The sequence below is a fragment of the Danio rerio genome, chromosome 5, assembly GCF_049306965.1.
Source record: "Danio rerio strain Tuebingen ecotype United States chromosome 5, GRCz12tu, whole genome shotgun sequence".
Lineage (NCBI taxonomy): Eukaryota > Metazoa > Chordata > Actinopteri > Cypriniformes > Danionidae > Danio > Danio rerio.
In genome coordinates, this window is record NC_133180.1 from 41,087,883 (window position 1) to 41,103,377 (window position 15,495).

Sequence of the window (15,495 nt, forward strand, 5' to 3'; positions counted from 1 at the left end):
TCTATAATAACAGGTTTCCAATATTATTTAATATATCTTATGTGTTCAAGAGAAGAAAAAAAAACTTAAACTGGTTTGAAACAAGTCAAGGGTAGGTAAATGATGACCGAATTAGCATTTTTGAATTTTCAGCTATTCCTCGAATATATGGGGTGTACAAACTCTCTCCTGGAGGGCCGAGGTCCTGCAGAGTTTAGCTCCAACTTGCTTCAACACACCTGCCAGGAAGTTTCTAGTTTTTCTAGTAAGAGCTTGATTAGCTGCTTCAGGTGTGTGTAATTAGGGTTGGAGCTAAACTCTTCAGAACACCAGCCCTCCAGGACCGAGTTTGGACACCCTAGCTCTAATCGGTCCTTGTGAATAAAAGTATTCATTTCTTTATTTTTTTAACTGATCCCAAACAATAGAAAGAAGAAATGTAATTGAAAGAGATTGCTTTATTATCTTGCTAGAAGCTATTACATAAAAAACAAGTTGATATTTATCAATTAATCCATAAATGTCTAGATTTTTACAAAATGATTATTCAGCACAAGTGATTTCAAAACACAATCATTAGCAGATGTTGCCGAATCAGCTTAATAGAATGATTTCTGAAGGATAATGTGACACTTGATTCTTACAATTATTATAAACTTTAATAAGATTACTGTATTTTAATCAAATTAAAAGATGTAATTTTTTCATCTTTCCAACCCAAGTTTTTGAATGGTTGTGCTCAATGAATTCCAAAATAAAAGTTTTATCCGTTAAGCCATGTTTTGTTAAAGCCATGTTTTAAAATAAAAACAGAACAATGCCGCGCTGATAACCAGAGCTCAAAACAATATAAAACACTAAACATTTAAACATGCAATAAACAATTACAAATAAGTCACCTGATCATAAGATCTATGAGGAAGGTGTAGCCCTGACACATGCGGAAGTCATCCAGCAGTGTCTGAGAGACATCACTCGAGTCCTTCAGGAAACAGGAGAGCCCAGCGAACATCTCCACAATCTCCAGAGGAGAAAGGTCATCTGACTGCTGCATGTTCTGGATGCATGTTGATAAGCACTCTTTCTCTGCCAAAACAAAAATTGTTTCATGTCGGTTATGAATTTTAGTCATAATATAAAATTTTAGGTAAAATCTACAAGGGTCACTTTAAGGGTTTGTTCACCCAAAAATGAAAATTTCCTCATTTACCGTTTATCTAAATATTTTTAAATTCTTTGTTCTGTTAAAAACAAAATAAGATATTCTGAAAAACGTTGGGGAAAAAACAGCCATTGATCTTCAGAAGTCAATCACTGTTTTTTATTTAGAATATCTTCCTTTGTGTTGAACAGAACAAAGAAACTCATATAGTTTGGAGCAACTGGACGTTGAGTAAATAGTAAATTTTCATTTTTGGGTGAACTATCCCTTAAATCTGTTTTCCAACTGGTGGGTCGAAGAAGCATTTTGAATGGGTCGTGAAATGTTTTTGTGATGCTTTTTAAGTTTGAAAAACAAAACATTTGTGTTTGAAAAAAAAAAAAAACATGTTCACCAAAAGGCAAATTCAGATTAAATTTTTGGAATGCTGCAGTCCTGAGTGTCCATTTTCAAAGGTAGAAATGCAGAAAGTGGCGAGAGGTTTCAGTGGTAGGCCATTATAAATTGGCTTAAAGAGCGAAATAACTGTTGTGGCTCATACCAGTTTACTAATTTTATTGTATAAACAAACACTATAGCTTTTAAAAACTATTTCATGTTTATTTATCAGTATTAGTTATAATCTTTCAATTTATGATAATAATTATTTTTTAATGGCTCAAGGCTTACTGACCAGGGAAAATGTGGGTCCCAGAGCCAAACCAGCCGAACCACCGCTTTAAGCCATATGTTTTTTTTTTAAAAAAAGTTTAGATTGTATACTCTTAATGTGCTTCATTTAGGTTTTTCAGGTAATACAGAACCTTAACTTGTAACAGTTGTTATGAAAATAAAAATATATGCTAAGCTTCAAAGACAAAGTTCACAAATAACGGAGTTTTAAACAAATTCTAAACAGATTCTTAACCCCTTAGTCATTAAGTAACTTCAACTTTACTCATTTGACCTGGCCTCAAACACTGTAGTTGTGGCTGAAGGGCCTGGAGGAGTTTAGTTTGTGTTGTTGACATGTCAAAAAGACACTGTTTTCTGCAGAGTGAAAGAAAATCCACTTTGCGTGCGCTGCCAAAGGATGAGGACTCAATACGGTAATCAATGCTGTGGAGTCCTACAAAGCGGAAATTCAAACATGATAATGGGCCCCCTTCCAACATGCAATGTAAGCAGCAGACTGATCTCAACAGACTGAGCCATCTAAACAATCACAGCAGAGCAGGCTCTTAGAAATAAAAGACCAGATCAATAAATGAATTTCAGATATTAAGACATTATGCCACAAAAACAATTAAATTAAATTAAATTACAAAAATAAAATAAAATTAAATTAAATTAAATTAAATTAATAAAAAGGGTAATGTGAAAAATGGTTTTGATCATGATTGGATGTAAATCTACTGCAAACTAAAAAATCTATAGTTTAATTTTTTCCCCAAAAAAAATTGTGCTGCAAAGGAATTCCTATATGTACAGGGAACATCTGTAAATATTAAATAAAATTTTTTGTAAAAATGACATTTAAAAAAAAAAAAAACATTTTCAAATAGAAAACTGAAAATGACAATAATATTCAGTGTTAAATGCTAATAATGGGAGTTTGAATGTCATTTTACATGACAATTATTGCCATACTACTGAAAACAGCAGCAGATAGTTCACCTCAGATCTTGAAAATAAAATGAACCCTTTTCAAAAGCCTGTTATGACGTTTAACGGTCATCATAATCTTAATTCCTTGAAAGTTTTAATATAATTTTTTTTTTAAACGTATGAACATATATATGCATTTATGTATGTGTTATATCATCTTTGCTTCAAATGACAAAAAACGGATTACCGCTTGTGTGAGGTATTTCAAACGCTGTGTATATAGGACAAGACAGTGAATATGATTTTACTCTCTCCTCTGGTAGCAGTCATCAGTCTCAAACCATTTATTTCCTTTTTCTGAAGTCTTGTTAACAGCATCGTAGAGTTTTTATTTTATTACTTTAGCAAATAAGATTGTAAAAAAAAAAACATTTGCTGTACTCTCTCATTCACTGCGCTCTAAGTTCTCCACCACTATCACGTCTTCTGCTACTGAGAAAGCCGGAAATGTGAAAATGGTCTGGTCAGAACAGTGACTCAGTGCAAGCCAACACATATCAGTGATTCAGCATGTACATTTAATAATGTTTAAAAGATTTAATAGGGACTAATAAAATTATAAACCATATCATTTTGTTGGAGTGTTGTGAGTACACTATTCTGTGCTTCTGAATGGCTGTATTTAAATTTCTGTTGTGTTTAATTTGGTGCAAACAGTCCAATTGCTTATCACTGCAAATCTCATCACGTAGCGTGTTGTTATGCCACAGGATTAATAAATTAAAATAGAATAAAAAATTCAATAAAATTCCATAAAATTAAACAAAAATTTAATTTAATTTAATTTAATAAAAAAATAATTAAAAAAAATTTAATATGATTGGGTGTAAATCTACCGCAGACTAAAAAAATCAATAGTTTAATTTTGTCCAAAAAAAAACAACAACTAGTTCTGCAAAGAAATTTGTATATGTACAGGGAAAATTTGTAAATAATCAATAAAACTCTATGTAAAAAAATTCACATTTTCAAATACAAAAACTCCTTAAGAAAAGGAGATTTATGCGAAACCAATATGCATCAATTATCTGTAAATGCAATTGTGGAATATTAAAATAAAAAATAAATCTGTGAAACAACAGCTATTAGATTATATAATGGAAAAAAAAAATGTAAAAAATGCAAAATAACCTACAAAATTAAAATGTTTAACTCTATGGCAAGAGCGTCTGCAACCAAAGTTCACTGACCTCTAAAAACACTAACAGCACAATAGTGGCAGTCTGTTATATAAGGTTAAATGTTACTAGGGTTCATAAGATGACAGAATTATGCATCCAAGCAAACACAGGAAAGAAAGTCAAACACCCATCATCACAACTTACCGTGGATGTACTTGACAACATTGACGCTGAGGCCATGTCGGGAGATGGTGGTGAGCACTTCTCCGGCGCTCTTCCTCCAGGGCAGATTGTGTGGGGGGCACCAGGAGGTGATGGCACTAAAGAGCAGCTGGAGGTCATCCTTCTGGGCCAGTTCCTCTGCTGGAGACACGAAACTGCACAACTTCACCAGGATCTGAGAGACAAAAGATGCAGTTCGTGTCAAAGTGTCTAATTAAAGGCTATTTTGTAGAGAAAGTGCTGCTCCTAAAGATGGACAGACCTGGACAAAGACTTTCTGCAGAAGAGCCCTGCGATCCGCCAGAGGAAGCTCGGTCTGGGTGGCAGCAGGAACCTCAGGCATGTGGGGCAGGTCAAAAAACAAATACAGGCATTTCACCAGCGTCGAGGGCACTGACATTGTTGTCATACAGTCCACAGTTTTCTATTGAAAAAAAAAAGACAGCGATTTCAACTTAGAAATAAGTCACTTTGAATTATAGAGGTTTTGATGCAATCCTGTGTTAAAAAAGGATTACAACAGAGCCTTAAAATCAGAATCTGATGTCTAAGCTTTAACTTTCTGACTTGCACTTGAGCAATGCATTTTCGGTTACAACAGATGATTATACATGACCGTTCTAAGGTATTTGCTGAATAAGAAGTCTGCATAAGAAATCTAGTTTGAACAAATTTATTTGACCCAAAATGCAGCAAACAAGCGATAAAAAATAATATAAGATAATATAAATATTAAAATAACTAAAACAATTTAATATTGTATTGTTTTCTGTGGCAACATTTTAAAATGTAACTTTTTTCTGATGGTAAAGGTGAATTTCAGCAGTCAATATTTCAGCCTTCAGTGTCACATGATGCTTCAACTGAGCTATTATAAAACTTTGATTTGGTGCTTAAGAAACATTTTTCTTATTATTAATGTTAAAAAATTGTTCTGCCTAATTCTTTTTTGGTAACTATAATACTTTAAGCAAAAGAAAAACACTTATTTGAAATAGAAACATTGTTTTCCATTATTTGTGATTAACTCAAAGCATCCTTGGTTAATTGAAATCCATAAACATGTTGGCGCCTATAGCCTCATGGGCAGTGCGCCATATAGTACTATTGTGCTTCGAGCATCCTGAGTTCAAGTCCCAACTTGCAAATGCAAACCTTTCCCAAACCTTCCTCCCCCTCTCCCTTTCTCTCTCTACAACTTTACTTCCTGTCAAACTATTATATATTAAGCAAAAACATGCTCAAAGAAAAGCTTTTATAGTTATTATATAATTTGTATCTTATCGGCCCCAAACTTTTGCAGGGTGATTACATTATTACCATCTCCTCTTGTGGTGGTGGGTCTAAAACTAAAAGAACTAAAAAAGCTACTGTATATGGTAAAACCTTAATGTGGACTTTACATAATGTGTTGAATGCATCTCACACCGTTTTGGCTCTCCTTTGTGAAAGCCCAGTAAACAAATATGGAAAAACAGTGATGTCATGACTCTATAAAAGGGGATCAGGTGCTGGACGTGACTGAAACGAAACGCTTAAGGTGGCTCAGAGCTTCACTTTTCCCTGCCATGTCACCTGCAGCAATCTCGCCTCTGACAGTAATCAGAGCACTATCCTGCTAACGGTGCCAATGAAACACTGATGCGAGAGGATAAAATCCCATCAGCCGCTTTTAAGTCACAAAGCGATAGGATTCAGCTCAATCTGTCCAGTGATTCCCTCTCTTTCTCTCTCTGTTCTCTAGCTGTCTCCCACACATACAGACATACAGACACAGCCTAAGCTCTTTTTTCATTGCATAGAGTGTGAACTAGGGCTGCACAATACTGGGAAAATATGCGATATGCAAAATTGTTGTCGAGTATTGCACATACCGGTCAACCCTTTCATTTTTGCTGAGATTCTCCCGTATTTTACCATTTTATGCCTCTATTATCCCGTTAAGTATTTTCCAGTAATTTATTTCTCCAGTATTTTTAATCTTTCTATGAAAAGTAAATGTAGCATCAAAGATCCGATCTTAAATGTGTTGTAATTGCAAGAGTTGTTTAAGAGAATAACGCTTTTGCTTTGTTTTGGCTAGAAAGCACGTTGAAATTAATATAAAAAGACCGCATTCACCTTATATTCATTAAAACTATGCATTGAGCAACCTCTGAATCAGTCTATTCATGTATCGGTGCTTACTGATGGGTACACTCTATATAAAGACACTGTTCACAGATCAGCTTGTGTACTTACTATGCTGTATCATCCTAATGTTGACAGGAATGATATTGCGATAACAATATTGACATAACATTCCAAAATCTAAGCTTGTTTTTAATAAAACAAATATAAATATGCATATAATAAATAATACTGCTAATAATAATCACATTAAATAAATAAACTGAAAAAGCCCCCCACCGAGATGAAGAAGGCATTAAAGTATGGTTTTTATATTTATGTAGGCTAGAAAATTATGTTTTGTAATATTTTAAACCATTATATGTATATCCAATAAATATCCTATATATATATATATATATATATATATATATATATATATATATATATATACACTTAATATTTGAATTCTTTTTCATATGTAAAGTCATTTACGTATTGCTGTACATCTTGTCTGTATTAAGCAATGTGTAATAAGGCGCACAACTAACGCGCTCTGCGCTGGACAATAAGCCAGCTTTGTTCTGGTCTATAGAACAGTCTATTATAGTTTCTCAAAATAGCAATGCACCATCAATGCGCCTCATCATCTGATGGCCACTTCCAGTAGCAGAACATGTCATGTCATAAAGCGTGAATCATCTCAGACTGGTTTCTTGAACATGACATTGAGTTCACTGTATTCAAATGACCTCCACAGTCACCAGACCTCAATCCAATAGAGCAGCTTTGGCATGTGATTCGCATCATAGATGTGCAGCTGACAAATCTGCAGCAACTGTGTGATGCTATCGTGTCAATATATAGCAAAATCTCTAAGGAATATTTCCAATGCCTTGTTGAATCTTTGCCACGAAGGATTACGAGAGTTCTAAGCGCAAAAGGTTGTCCAACCCAGGACTAGTAGGCTGTACCTAAAAAGTGGCCAGTAAGTGTTGTTGCTGTGATTAACTAATAATTAAAACTGCAGAAGTCAATCCCACTGAGAAAGATTTTTGGAAGAATATGAAAAGATTTGCTGCACACTTTACTATCAATAGCATAATAACTGCCCAAGAAAAACAACAGCGGTGAGAATATATATATATATATATATATATATATATATATATATATATATATATATATATATATATATATATATATATATATATATATATATACAGTTGAAGTCAAAATTATTAGCCCCCTTTAAATTTTTCTTCTTTTTTAAATATCAAAGATAATCAAAGATAAAATACATCAGTTATTAGAGATTTGTTATTAAAACTATTATGTTTAGAAATGTGCTGAAAAACTTTGCTCTCCATTAAACAGAAATTGGGGGAAAAATAAACAAGCGGTCTAAACATTCAGGGGGGCTAATAATTCTGACTTCAACTGTATGTATGTATATATATATATATATATATATATATATATATATATATATATATATATATATATATATATATATATATATACACGATCATAGCAATATGGATATGTTTGCACAAGCTCTACATTTCACTGTCAGCCTGTTGGCATACGATGAAAAAAAAATTAACACAAGTGAACATAAAAATCAATCTATAGACTTTTTATTCTATAGAATCCTAGAAAATTAGGAAGGGTCTTTTTTGTTTGCAAGTGATTCACACACTGACAATTAAGATAGTCTTGCATATAATTTCTTACATATAGCTGAATCCATTTAAGTGAAGAAACATTTGTTATTATCAAGACTGTAATGCTGCTTTTTATCTATGTAGACTTTTTAAGGTTAAATAAAAAAAGCATCTTAAACAACTGTAGTATTATCAAGATATTTCATATCACTTTGATCCATTTAATGTCTCCATGCTCAATATAAATATGAACTGTTATCTAATATAAGGTTTACTTAAGTCTTGATTTAGAACGATAAGGTAGTCATCGATATAGATGCATTTCCTGATGAAAAAAAGCCTTAAAACAAGGACAAAGAATTCCAGCATTGCCAAAGCTTAATGGAAACTGCATTACAGCACTCTGTCACATTGACTGCTTTCATAAGAATGAGACAGCAAAACGGAGAAGATTCATCACTTCTGCATTTTTTTTATTCCAGGAAGCCCACTACACGCACAACATATAAATCATGCCACTCTCTGTCAAAACAAAACACCCTGTCTTTACTAATATTAATAGTCTTTTTATTTATATTCTCGCTTTCTAAAATTCTAGGCAGGTTACACAAAAAAAAAGCCTCAAAGGCAAACGGTCCATGTGTGAGAAAAATTGAACCACCGTTGGACTCCATAAAGCCCCGGTTATGGCAGACGGTCAAGGCCTGGAATAGCTCTCTCTGTGGTAGTTTATCTTAACACTGAACTACACTAGAGGCAACATGTTCTAAGGTCACATGTACAGGACACCTACAGCCACAAAATGACAGACAGAAATACAGCAGGAGGACTTCTCACACACCATCAACGCAATGGGAGAAAAATTGAGACAGAGACGGGATCCATGAGGGTGAATTCAGGGTGAGTTGGGAATGTAGAATGAAGGGCGTCCTTACAGACAGAAAAGAAAAGAGCTTTGTTGTTTCCGTGGAGCGGGTTTGGGTGGGGTGAGGGGGGGTGATGTTGCCAAGAGCACCAGTTTTTGTCTGCAACTCAAGGCCTAGAATACAAACATATTTCACCTCTCAAAAGCAGAGACTCCAGCCTGAAAGATAGTGGTGCATATCCAATTAATTCCAGCTCATCCAGTGAATTATGACAAGTTCTTTCTTAACAGCGATTCTCTGCGGCAGAGATGCATTCTAAGAGGTCTGCATTTAGGTGGACGTAATGTGTGTTTTATGAGCAGAGCAAACTGGAAATTTTATCAGCATGAACACAGTGTCTACATTATATATTCAGAGGAAAGCAAAATGATGGAGTTGGAAAAAAAAATAGTGGGTGTAAGAGAAAAGGTCACAGGAAACGTACACTCCTGAATTGCATATTTTGTTAACTGCAAGTTCTTTTCTGTGTGTTACTGAGGTAAATGATCCTTAAGGATAATATGAACCAAAATAAAATTAGAGCCGAGGCTAAGAACAGACTGGAGAGAGATCTGAGCATGCTGGCAAAACCTCAGCCAATTAATGAGATCTCGCTTCATTTAAACAAGCCAACAACTTGCAGGAAAAAAAACAACACAAAGAGACATGGAGATAAAAATAGCGAATTATTAGTGCTGGGCAAAGATTAAATCGGATCTAAAATAAAAGTTTGTTTTAACATAATATACGAGTATATATACACTAGTCACCAACCCTGTTCCTGGAGAGCTTCCTGCAGAATTTAGCTCCAACCCAATCAAACACACTTGAACCAATTAATAGGACCTGAAGCAGCACTCAATAATTAGACAGGTGTCTTAGTTCAGGATTGCAACTGAGGGTGCACTCACACTATGCTCTCTGAACCATTCTCAAGCACTTTTCCTAGTTCGTTTGACACGTGTGAGTGTTTCGAATCAGGCCCAGGAGCGGGTCAGTTGGCCGGCCATGGCCTAGTTGGAAGAGGTGTGCCAAAGTGCGGTTTGGTTGGGCTTAGGCATGGTTTGCTTGATGTGTGAGTGCAAAGTGTGCCTGAGCACGAAACTAAAGACGCAACAACACTTTTAAGGGACTGTTTTATATGGGTTTATTAATCATTCTTACTTTTCAATGGACACTAAGTGTCATAGTTTATCAAAGATGCAAACCCCTCCCCGCACGACATGAGCTGCACCTTCAGAAAACCTCAAAATACCAGCAACACGAGGACTTTTATTATAATTTATGAGCGTCAAAAGTGCTGGATCTGTTCAGCAAAATATTTGGTCCCACTTTATATTAAGTGGCCTTAACTAATATGTACTTACACAGCAATTAATAGTTTGTTACAATGTACTTATTGTGTAAATACATGTATTTACTGTGTACTTATGCTTGATAAAATACACATATGTAATTACATCTGTAATTAACTTTTGTAACTACATTTGTAAATACACTGTTGACCATCCCTTACACCTTAACCCACCCTTAAACCTACCCATGCCACCAAACCTGTCCATAACCCAACCTCTATCCCAACTCAAAAGCACCACAAGTGTTCTCAAATACATTATAAACACAGTAAGTACATTGTATTTATTTTTTGATGTAAGTACATAGTAGTTAGGGACACTTAATATAAAGTGGGACCAAATATTTCACTGCGTGTCACTGCATTTTAAACGACCAACAATAATACAAAACAATATAACTAAAGCAATGTCCACTGTGCTAAGCGAGAGCGATTCTCTTCCTGTTCAAGCATGCTCGGGTTCGGAAGGTAAAAGCAGTGTGAGTGCAGACCGTCAGGGGAGAGGAGACAACCGCGCTTTAGCACGATTCAAGGCAACTGTACCAAATGTGGATACACGCTGAAATCTGAAAACACTGCAAACACACATACGTACAGTAGAAACCAAAGTATACAAAACAATTTTGTAACAGATATGTAAATGTAGGTATGTATGTAGGTAATGCTGTATCTTGTACATATACATTTTATATCTAAACATAATTAAACATTTTCTCAAATATATGCACGCATGTGTGTATTTATTTATACATAATAAATATACACAGTACTCAAACTTAAATTGTCAAAACAAACTTTTTTTTTATATGCAATGAAATCATGATACATTTTTGGGTTGGGTTCATAGTTGGGTTCAGTATTTTATTTACAGAATAAACGTTTTTATTCAACAAAAATTGTATTAAAAAAAAAAAAAAACTTTTGAATGGTCTATTTTTCAAAGAATTACAGTCATCCAGAAATCCAGAAAATGGTCAACACAAAATAAATGACCAATGCAAGTATTTCTCAAGCACCTAATCAGCACATTACAAAGGTTTCCGAAAAATCATGGGACATTGTAGACTATAATGAATAATGAATGATAATGATAAGAAAATGGCTGCTGAAGATTCAGCTTTGTCATCGCTGAGATTAATGAAATATTAAAGTGCCCAATATGCCATTACAAACATTTGTTTTAGAAGTCACTTAACAAACCTTTCAAATCAGTTAATATTTCAAAGAGCCTCAAACAGCTAGATTTAATCTCTCTAAACCTCTCCTTTCCACAAGCCTACTCTGCTCTGATTGATGTCTCAACAATAAAATGCTTCGTTGCAACATGATGTTGACAACACAATCAACTAAAGCATCTGAGGGGACGTTAAATTCTTAAATAGCCAATTAAGAACATAGGCAGGCAAGTCAAGTGAAATTGGAACTGTTGGAGACTCGCTTCAGCAGTTCAGAATCAGTTCTTTCTTTGAGAAGGCTGTAGCTTGTGTGCGTCTTGCGCACTTTGTTATAAACTTTGCAGACCTTTTCCATTCCCACAACAGATACACTAAAAATGCATGAAAGGTCATGTAAAAAATAGGGCAGTTTAGAATGTATTAAACTTGAAAGCAGATATCTTATATTACATCAAAATACATTTGAAAGATGGCATATTCTTTTAATTACCTTGGAGTACCACATGCATATCATAACCCCTGTGGTACCAGGATACTGCCATAACCCTTTATATCAGGGGAAAGAACTTGAAGGGCTTCCATTCTTCTGGAAACAGCAGCCACAACACTGCCATTCAGTCAATACAACACATGACTAGAGCGCATCCACAGACAGCCCTTTAATAATGGCCATGACGTAACCAAGCCATCCTATCAGAGTAAGCCAACATAGCCAGAAACCTTCTATTGCTACATGGTTTGAATATACAGTAGCCCACACAATGCTTAAGACTAAAGATGAATCCAAAATCACATACTTGTCCAATATTCTATGGCACTTTGAAGTATAAATAGTGCAAGTAGAGAATTCACATCCAAAAATTAAATAATAGAATGAGTGCAGATGATTTACTCATTCAACCGGTTAAAATGAGTGTAGAAAGTGAAAATGCACTCAACAGACGCAGCTTTGCTTACAAAGCGAGAGAGGAGGAGTTATTTGGCACAAAGGTTGGATTGCATTATTTATTTTAGCACTGTAAAACCAAAATTCTCTTACAAAAACAATCACACCATCTCCAAATGCTGAATGTGGATTATTTATTTTATTAAAATGGCATCAAATGAACAATTTGAATTACATAAAAAAACTTTAGTGTATAGTATGGTGATTCATTTAAAACACAACTTGGTCTATGTACTTCTAGGTCCAGCCGCAAATGAATTAATTTTACAAGATATCAAAGATCAGTGCATCATATTTACTGACCCATTAAATCTGTTCCAAATTCTGAGAAATAATAGTTTCAGCCACATCTAATAAATGACACGACAGACATGTTGTGCAGAGAGGAAGTGTTTCAGGCGAGAAAAACAACTAATAATTGGAGATCGTTTATGTGGTGTATAACTGACCACAAAGTTCCCTTCAAAACAAAAAGTCTCTATGTACCACGACTTGGTAGCTAGAAATATCTGAATACCAGATATATTCAGACATGCAGAATAGTGTACTTGACTCCCAACAAAATATACAGGTTTACAATCTAATTAATGAATATTTAACCCCATTAACATTATTAAAATTCAATGCTGAGTGACTGATGTTGGAGTCACAGTTCTAAAGTTCATGTTTAAACCACGTTTTCTAGTTATTTTGTTTTTTTAGATTTGCAGGTAAACAATCTGCTGGTGCTTTCATTTTTCAAACTCGCATTTTTAGTATATTAAACTAAATAAAAGCACATAATTATTCGGCACCTGAGGGGATCCTTGTCATGGTAGGTTACACTTTTGTTCCAGCCGCTACGTCGCTTCGCAGAAACAGAATAGAAATTTTTCACCTGGTTGGGACAAAACTCCTTTTAAAACGATTTAATTATGTGCCGCTGCATTGTGAAAATGTGAAAAGTATCGAGAACATGCGCAACCAATTGATGTTACAAGATTTCTCCCTTGTGTGCTGTTGAGGATGTTATTATCCACTCTGGAGTGATTATGAGGCTTAATTTGGCCACAACTTTCTCTGTGTTTCAGCAAATGGAATGTTTTTTGGTGTCAAATCTTATTTTGACACATATTTTAAGACAACGCTTTGGAATTTTAAAAAAAAACTCTATGCACTCTAGTCAAATTTACTACCCTTTTGTTATGTTAGTGGCTGTTTTTGACATATTGACTTCCATTGTAATGACATTTTTTATTACAAAGCCATGAAACCATATAATGATGCATTCTTTATTTTAGTGGTTTTCCGTTAGGAAGAGGTTAAATTTGTCATTTTTACAGTTGATCATCAGTTACGGTGCAAAAAAAGCGTAGACTCTGGCTTCTGTATAGCGTATAGTGTGCCAACTGATGATCAACAGTAAAAATTACAAATTTGACCTCTTCCCAACAGGGAAAACAACCAACCATTAAAAGTGCATGATTATGGTGTCAAGGTTGTGCAATCAAAAAAATGTCAGTTTAATGGGTCAATGGGGCAAAAACAGTGATTAACCAAACGAAAGGGTAGTCAATATGAACAACGCACAAGGGATAAAGCAATAGCAATATGAACAATCAGTATTATTTTATACACCAACATGCCATAGGATAAGACATGGATAATGCCTCAAAACAACTTGTCTAGCGAGAAAAAGAAACAAGTGTTCTAAATTAGAAGAAAATATCAAACATGCCTCTGACTGGACGGAATCAAAGTCCAAACCCTGGAATCAAAGTCCGTGCTCATCATAGACTACAAGATTTTCTATTTGACCTGTCAAGTCAAACCTGCAGACTGACTCTGATGTTTGGCAACTAGCATCTGGACAAAAGCCATATAGTGAATCATAGCCTTTAGTGAACCAGAGGAAAAACAGAAGTGATGAAAGCCAAAAACAAAAGCAAGACCATAGTACATAAACAGAAAGCTTTAGTTGTGTCTGAGTTGCCATGTTTTACGCACTATGCACTAAACTGTCTTAATTTGTAATTCATCATTCTATACGTAATTACCTAATTACAATCTGAGACTGCTCAACAAACTCTATTTGAAAACTTAAAACATGAGAATTGATTTAGGAAATAGAGATCACAAGCATAAGAGCAAGGCTGAATTTATTACTGTCAAAAAAAAGTTGCCTGCAAAAAGCCTGTGATTCAAGATGTCTGTGCACAGAATGTACTCACACTAGCTGCCCATTAGCTGTAATCTTTGTGGTGTGTTTAAAGTGCAGTCGACACCAAAGTTTGCTTTTACTGCTGCTAGTTGTCTTTGATGTCGATTTGGTGTGTCTGGGCTTTAATAAATGCAATGCAAGCTAAATTAATTAGCAAACTTCACAAGCAATATCCTCAGGGTACTTACAGAGGAGAAACAAAAAAATGCTAAATTTAAAACTCAACTGTTTGAACATCAAATGCCATTTCCAAAGCTGATTTCCATGCACCTTACAATAATACATCATCTATTATTCTGCATAAATCAGAATAAACTGCTCATAAAAGCATTACATGTAGTCTAAAACAACTTTTATTTTAACAAATAAATAAAATAATACGTTATCATTATCTTGCTTTTTGTCCATACTGTTTAGTTTACTTTTGATGAACCGCAGAAATTCTAAAATATTATAATCAAAATATGAGTCCTGTTAAATAGACATAGACTTCTGTTTGAAGGTTTTTAAAGGAATTTAAACTTTTATTCAGCAAAAAAATTGTTTAAAAGTGATGTTAAAAAAAATAAAAATATCATTTTTAGCTAAGTAGTATAATTTACCCAGTCATCACTTATTCCGCTTCGTCCAAATCAGACATTTTATACAGAAGCAGTTCTCTCATTTCCCCCACCGACCCCCTGAAATGCATATAGATAATTTCATTGATTTGAATGCCACTTATAAACATTTGATTTCAGTTATTTATCATTTAATAAATTCAATTAATGCTGATCCTTCTAATGCATTTAAGGATACTTGGGATCGAGATCCATGAGGTTCTATGACAGGATCTATGGGCTAACATTTTAGCCCAGGTGCATTCCTCTTCATTCTGTGCTAGGCATGGTTTGCTAGGCCTGCCAATTACACCTGGTAACATTTACCTAAGTTTTTATTATTATTATTATTATTATTATTATTATTTTACCCATCTGTATCTAGTTATTCTCTGATGTCATGTACTTA

At 34.4% G+C, this 15,495-nt stretch overlaps 1 protein-coding gene across 37 annotated transcripts in view; it reads right to left on the reverse strand.

Moving 5' to 3' along the window:
* Positions 1-15,495, reverse strand: part of wdfy3 (WD repeat and FYVE domain containing 3) — a 147,924-nt gene that overhangs the window by 105,509 nt on the left and 26,920 nt on the right. For all 37 annotated transcript variants that reach the window (XM_073951250.1, XM_073951245.1, XM_073951247.1 and 34 more), the window contains exons 5-7: positions 4,394-4,555; positions 4,114-4,306; positions 879-1,065 (exon numbers count right to left, since the gene is read on the reverse strand). In XM_073951250.1, coding sequence (XP_073807351.1) covers positions 879-1,065; positions 4,114-4,306; positions 4,394-4,555 — 542 coding nt within the window. The remainder of the gene's footprint in view (positions 1-878; positions 1,066-4,113; positions 4,307-4,393; positions 4,556-15,495) is intronic.